The sequence below is a fragment of the Lissotriton vulgaris genome, chromosome 5 (assembly GCF_964263255.1).
Source record: "Lissotriton vulgaris chromosome 5, aLisVul1.2, whole genome shotgun sequence".
In the NCBI taxonomy this organism is placed as follows: domain Eukaryota; kingdom Metazoa; phylum Chordata; class Amphibia; order Caudata; family Salamandridae; genus Lissotriton; species Lissotriton vulgaris.
In genome coordinates, this window is record NC_141693.1 from 284,823,437 (window position 1) to 284,830,919 (window position 7,483).

The 7,483-nt window shown below is 43.4% G+C and overlaps 1 protein-coding gene across 1 annotated transcript in view; it reads left to right on the forward strand.

Moving 5' to 3' along the window:
• LOC147710710 (taste receptor type 1 member 3-like) overlaps positions 1-5,193 on the forward strand; it is a 126,067-nt gene extending 120,874 nt beyond the window's left edge. The window contains exons 6-7 of the mRNA XM_086919382.1: positions 16-139; positions 4,256-5,193. Of these exons, the coding sequence (XP_086775508.1) occupies positions 16-139; positions 4,256-5,193 (1,062 nt within the window). The remainder of the gene's footprint in view (positions 1-15; positions 140-4,255) is intronic.
• The last annotated feature ends 2,290 nt before the right edge of the window (positions 5,194-7,483 follow it).

The following is a 7,483-nucleotide window of genomic DNA, read 5'->3' on the forward strand; positions in this document are numbered from 1 at the left end:
CTTTTCTTTTCTGAGGCCCCTCCATCCAACTGTTCTCAAAAGTGTCAGCCAGGCCAGATGAAGAGGGTGAAGGAATACAACTCTTGTTGTTACGAATGTGAGAGTTGTCCGGCTGGATTCTTCCAGAACATCAGTGATGGTAAGCACCAGTAAGAAGTAGCTTCAGGTCCTCAACTACCTTTTAGGGTTAGTGGTCATGGTGTGAAAGTCATAAATTGAATTGTGAGCAACACAAAATTAATATAAGCGTAGGGCAGGACTGTTAAGGGCCCGATTCACAGAATGAATTTAGGACTCAATCCTAAACTTACTACTATTTTGGTATTCACAGAATGGACTTACTCATTTCGGTATTCACAGAATGCACTTACTCATTTCGGTATTCACAGAAGGCACTTACTCATTTCGGTATTCACAGAAGTAAGTAGTCCTAACTTTAGGACTCCTAAATGCCTTCTGTGAATACCGAAAGTCTTAATATTAGGATTTTTCTCAGTTTAGTAGTAGTAAAGTTAGGACTCCTAACTTTAGGACTCCTAAATGCCTTCTGTGAATACCGAAAGTCTTAAAATTAGGATTGTTCTCAGTTTAGGAGTCATAAAGTTAGGAGTCCTAACTTTACTACTACTAAATTGAGAAAAATCCTAATTTTAAGTCTTTCGGTATTCACAGAAGGCATTTAGGAGTCCTAAAGTTAGGACTACTAACTTCTGTGAATACCGAAATGAGTAAGTGCCTTCTGTGAATACCGAAACGAGTAAGTGCATTCTGTGAATACCAAAATAGTAGTAAGTTTAGGATTGAGTCTTAAGTTCATTCTGTGAATCGGGCCCTTAGACTTTAGATCTAAACATAGACTCCAGGTCTAAACCTGGACTTCAAGTCTAAACTTAGACTTCAGCTCTAAGTTTACCTTTGTGAATCGGACCCTACTCTATTTTGAATAAACATCAGTCTTGTCTCATGCAAAGCTCTATGATACAAGCAAAGAGTCTTCAACCTAATAATTATTTGGACAGGGAGCCAATGTAAGGTCTTTAAATGATCTGATATGCTGCACTCCGGAGATCAATTTAGCAGCACTCTAACTGCAACATTTTGTATCTGTTGTAGGCTTTGAAGCACGTTATTTGGAAGCCCTAAACACAAAGAGTTGCAGCAGTATTAGAAAACAGCACAACTCACCGATCTTCTACTCCCTTCTGGTAGCAAAGGGATCACTTTTTGTAGCATTTGTAGGTGATGAAATCAGGAACCCCAGTTGATAAAAGACAAGACTGAGGTCTTCCCATCACATTTCTTGCAAGTTACTCTCTCAAAACAGACTTGGCAGAATCTTTTGACAGGGTACTGTATGTGATCCATCAATATAATACATCTCATATACATTTTGGGGCATTCAATATTATATTGGACAATAACAGGGACCAATCCACAGCACATATGGCACAACCCACCAGGGTGCATGGCGTCCTCCTTCAGTTGATAGTGATGTTTAATCTAGAAAAAATGTGGAACCCACATAATGGGGAGGAACATGTGTGGTCTTCTAGTCATTGATCCAAGATTAATTTTCAAGGGTATAAATGTGGCAATTGGCAGAACACTTATCCCCATGGATGAATGGCGTGTCTTATCTGCCACATACTCTCTCGGATCACTCTCCTGTCTTACTGTACCAGGGAATGACTTTGGGGATCCTACCTACCTTTAGGTTTCCATCAGAATCAGAGAGTCTGCTGGATGCAGCAGGGTAGGGTGCATATTCTCAGAATATGTTTGCCAAAGCGGACCAGAGTGCTTAAACCCATTAGGGATCAGCTAAATTGTCAAGACAAGCCTGTATCTGATCTTCAGAAGTGTATAAAAACATGGTAGCTCCACAGTTGCTGAAATTAGTCAGACAAATCTGTCATTTGGATGGACAGCTGACGGTGAGGTAAGATTCTTGAGTAAAGACACAGAGGCACATAGATTCGTTGAAGGCTAAAGACCCAGTAGGACCTCTGACGTGGGTTTGTAGAAAAAATTACAGAGAGTGAGCCATAACTTTAACTCATAGACATGGACACCTAGCAATGTGCACATAGAGTTTAGGAAGTGGTTTTATCAGACAGTTATGTGCCTGCACTGGAACACTTCACATCCCAAGTAGAGCGATTGATCACTCTCCCGCTTTCCCTAGCAAGGTGAATTACTATCTTACGATGGTGAGAGTACCAACCCTGCTGTATAGTGCTTTTTCAAACCACTATGCTCTTCATTAAGGTTGAAAATGAGCAGATAAACAACCATGCCTTAAATGGGCCAGCTTATCACTTCCATTCAAAAGGGAGGGTTTTTTGGTGCCAGACCTAGAATATTATTATCTTGGGGCATAAGCCCATCTTGCAAAATACTTTTATAGTCCATATAGATGCAATCCACACCTGTCTGTTGAAGACCACGTAGACACAGGCACATTTCAATCCATAGTGGCTGTCAAGCTCCCTAAACCAGCCTGGCTAATGCATTTGTTGAGACGTACTGCATGGACCTGGAGATCAGCTGGCAGCAAAACAGGCTACACCTCTACATATTCTCCAGCTGGCCTGCAGATGGGTAATTCCATGTTCCCCTGGCTATTGTGGAAAGAGTGTTGGGTGCACTGAAAAAAGAGAATGATATAGATTAGGTAATTTGTCCGGGGAGTTCTTTTTTTGTCACTTCATCGTTGAAGGGGTGATTTGGATGTGTCCCATTCGAGATGATGATCTAATTTCTGGGAAAATAGAAAGTGAGGAACATATGCTGCAATGTTCCTGCTGAACCTGCTAAATACACTCCATTTACATGAATAATGCTTGGCCGAAACAGGCAAAACCAAAACCAAAGGGGATGATGGACGGAGTGTTGAACTTTGCAAGCACTCACCCCCAGTCAACTGATCTGGGTTTAATCCATCATCATTAGCTCACTCAGCCACCCTAGTTCAGCCATGGCCATATGCAAATCAGTCTGACCCTGTGCCTCATGGGAACAGTTCAGCCCGAACTGCCAAGCCATATCTTCCCTGGACCGGAAACAAGCATCCTGGGACCGGTTTCTGGCTAATCAGCCGTCATCAGCCAGGCTAGCTTGAATCCAGAGGCAAAGTGATCAAGTGACCCACGTCTGGGCATATCCTGCCAACTTAGGGCGAACAAAGCAAAACCAAAGGAGATGATGGACGGAGTGTTGAACATTGCAAGCACTCACCCCCAGTCAACTGATCTGGGTTTAATCCATCATCATTCTTTAGCACTGTGTTCCTTAGCTGTAGAGTTTGTTAGTGAACGTTTGTCTGTACATTACACACCCTGCACGGAGACTATGGGCTAAACATTTGAGAAGTCCCAGGCTGAATGCATCTCTTTAAATTACAGCCTTAAATTATTGCATTACTAAGTTCTGACACACGTGTTCTATGACTGATGCGAATGACAATAACAATCCCGCGACGAGTCCTCTTGTTTCAGATGGGTGCTTCAGCAGCCTGATTTTCTACATCGGTAGTTCGGTTGTCCTGGTGTTCAAGACTATTGTATTAATATTTTTGACGCTATGTCCAAACATTTTCAAGTCACCATCACTCCTCTGGTTGCATTACTGGGCTTTCTAGCTGAGGTTCCAAGGCTAAAGAGAAAGCTGATTGCTCTGGTGCTACTTCTGGCCAATTTTATTATAGAAATGTCATGGTCTCCCCAATACTACAAGACTGAACTTGAGATGCAGCTTTCTGCAACAATTTTCCTCAATCCATCTTGTTAATATTCATCCTTGTGATATATATATATATAACTCATCTTTCCGCATCAGATCCCTATCAGTAACTGTATGGTGTATACTGCATACATACTTGAGGACCCATCCGAACTAGGTAGAGAAATCTGACTACTATAAGGTCCTTGTGGGACACTTAATACATTACACTGATATCTACAGATGCCATGATGTAGAGAGAGAGACTGATTGCTGCCATTTGCAAGATGTATGTAATGTGAACCTTTTATATGCAACATTCATCAATGACCTGCAAACTTTTCTCTGTATATGAGATTGCCATATATCTGGCATTTCATTTGAAGTTGTCATTGGTTCTATGAAAATTATATATAAAATAATATTTTAAAAAGCAGCTTGATTGGTTTGCATTTTCCAGGTAGTGTTGCCATAACTTGACTGTGCATGAGATGCTCTACATTATTTAAATTCCTTCCGTTTGTGTCCTTCCTAGATCCTCATAGGTGTACTCCCTGCCCCTCCCACCAGTGGTCTGATGAGAAGAGCACTGAATGCCGGGATCGGACCCTTGAGTATCCAAGCTGGGAGGATGCGGCCAGCATCCTGGTGGCCATCCTGACAGCCCTTGGTCTTATGCTCGCTGCAGCCATTGCCGTCATCTTCATCTGGAAGCGCCACACACCAGCTGTCCACAGCGCAGGATTCCTCCCATCACTCCTGATGCTCTTCTCTTTAACATGTGTCTGCTGCAGCTTCTACTTCTTCATTGGTGAACCAAGTCTTCTCCAGTGTCGAATCCGGCAGCCATTGTTTTCCGGAAGCTTTGCCGTCTGTCTCTCAGTGCTTCTCTCAAAATCATTGAAGGTGTCCAACATGAGTTTACCTAGAACCTGTGTTTGTGGCCCTTATTACATGTATGTCTCTGTTCTTATGAACCTGTGCATCCAGGTGGGACTTTGCTTCTCCTGGTACTTCTGGAATCCACCCGTTGTGGTTCAAAACCCCAACATTTCAGCATCCACTCTTCTAGTTGAGTGCCAAGAGGGTTCCTTAACCGGGTTTGGTCTTCTGATTGCTCACAATGGTGTTCTGGCCATCACCTGCTTCATGCTGAACTTCATGGGACACAGCCCAGGTAAAACCTACCCCACGACCAGGAATATCACCTTCTCCATGCTCATATACTTCATAGCTTGGGCATTTTTCATCCCTGTCCATGTGACATCCAAGGGGAAGAATGTCCCATTCTTCCAAGTCGGCTCGGGGTTAATAAGTGTCTTTGGTGTCCTTGTGGCCTACTTCACGCCGCGGTGTTACATCATGATGTGCAGACCAGAACTAAATGTGCACCTCTACTTTCAGAGCTTCAGACAGGAGACCTTGTCTACCCTAGGAGATACAACTTCTTCAGACCCGGGTCCAAGAGAATGACAGAAAAAAATATAAAAACTGTTCTTGCCAGGGTTAGTAGTGCCACAAGATCAAAACCACCCATGTCCCGTGATTTATTAAATAATGTCAGAGTATGAATAGGAAAAAATTGTGTTGTATAATATTTGCATCCTCTGAAATAATTTTGAGAATACCAGTGTTTACCCTGGAGTTAGCTGCTTCAGTTACTTATGTACAATTGAATAAAATATATTTACTTCGTTATATCTTTTTAAGCAGCAAAAGGGGACACAATTGATGTTTTCATTGATTTCCAGGGATTTGTTTTCTAAAACATTGATCAGTTTCTTGATTGAGTTCAGGTGGGCCCTAATGTATGTTTACTCTTTCCCTAAAGCAATATACTGTAGTGGGATATGAAGGTTTTGCCTCTAATTCAATGGAACACTACAATTGAGCTCCATCGGTCTCCTCCTCTGTCTCTCATCGCTCTGTAGTAAATGCAAGGCTACATATCCAGTCCTTTACTAAACTCCTAAATAAATAATAAAAAGTAAGTATTCATTTGCATCCTACCTCTCAACTTCCCACCATCTTAATCCACTCATTTTGATGAGATCACCCCCTTAAACAACTCGACAATTTTCAGTTTGCAGGAGGCAGAATGATTCACTTGGCATTTGAAAACGTAGTGTATCAGACGTATCATTTGGCATAAAAACATTAAAGTATCCAAAACGTTTTAGTTTCTGGTACAGTAAAATAGAAGACATTTTGGTCTATTTAAAAAAAAAAGGTAAAATAGCATGAACCATTTTATTTTTTTTGTCAAATCTGTTTTTATTGATTTAAGTTTACACTTAACACACAAGATGATGGACGGAATGTTGCACAATGGCAAAACATTCACCCCAGTCACAGATCTGGGTTTAATCCATCGTTATTTTGCTCACCAAGCCACCCCAATTCAGACATGGCCATATGCAAATCCGTCTTGACCCTGTGCCTCATGGGAACAGTCCAGCCCGAACTGCCATGCCATGTCTTCCCTGGACCGGAACCAAGCATCCTAGGACCGGTTTCTGGCTATCAGACGTCTTAAGCCCGGATAGCTTGACTCCAGTGGCTTAGTGAGCAGGGGACCCACGTCTGGGCATACCCTTCCCACATAGGGTGAACAGCAAAACACACAAGATGATGGACGGAATGTTGCACAATGGCAAAACATTCACCCCCAGTCACAGATCTGAGTTTAATCCATTGTTATTTTGCTCACCAAGCCACCCCAATTCAGACATGGCTATATGCAAATCAGTCTTGACCCTGTGCCTCATGGGAACAGTCCAGCCCGAACTGCCAAGCCATGTCTTCCCTGGACCGGAATCAAGCATCCTAGGACCGGTTTCTGGCTATCAGTCGTCTTCAGCCAGGATAGCTTGACTCCAGTGGCTTAGTGAGCACGGGACCCACGTCTGGGCATACCCTTCCCACATAGGGTGAACAGCAAAACGCACAAGATGATGGACGGAATGTTGCACAATGGCAAAACATTCACCCCCAGTCACAGATTTGGGTTTAATCCATCGTTATTTTGCTCACCAAGCCACCCCAATTCAGACATGGCCATATGCAAATCAGTTTTGACCCTGTGCCTCATGGGAACAGTCCAGCCCCAACTGCCAAGCCATGTCTACCCTTGACCGGAATCAAGCATCCTAGGACCGGTTTCTGGCTATCAGCCATCTTCAGCCAGGATAGCTTGACTCCAGTGGCTTAGTGAGCACAGGACCCACGTCTGGGCATACCCTTCCCACATAGGGTGAACAGCAAAACACACAAGATGATGGACGGAATGTTGCACAATGGCAAAACATTCACCCCCAGTCACAGATCTGGGTTTAATCGATCGTTATTTGGCTCACCAAGCCACCGCAATTCAGACATAGCCATATGCAAATCAGTCTTGACCCTGTGCCTCATGGGAACAGTCCAGCCTGAACTGCAAAGCCATGTCTTCCCTGGACCGGAATCAAGCATCCTAGGACTTGTTTCTGGCTATCAGCCGTCTTCAGCCAGGATAGCTGGACTCAAGTGGCGTAGTGAGCACGGGACCCACGTCTGGGCATACTCTACCCAAATAGGGTGAACAGCAAAACTCACAAGATGATGGACGGGATGTTGCACAATGGCAAAACATTCACCCCCAGTCACAGAACTGGGTTTAATCCATCGTTATATTGCTCACCAAGCCACCCCAATTCAGACATGGCCATATGCAAATAAGTCTTGAACCTGTGCCTCATGGGAACAGTCCAGCCCGAACTGCCAA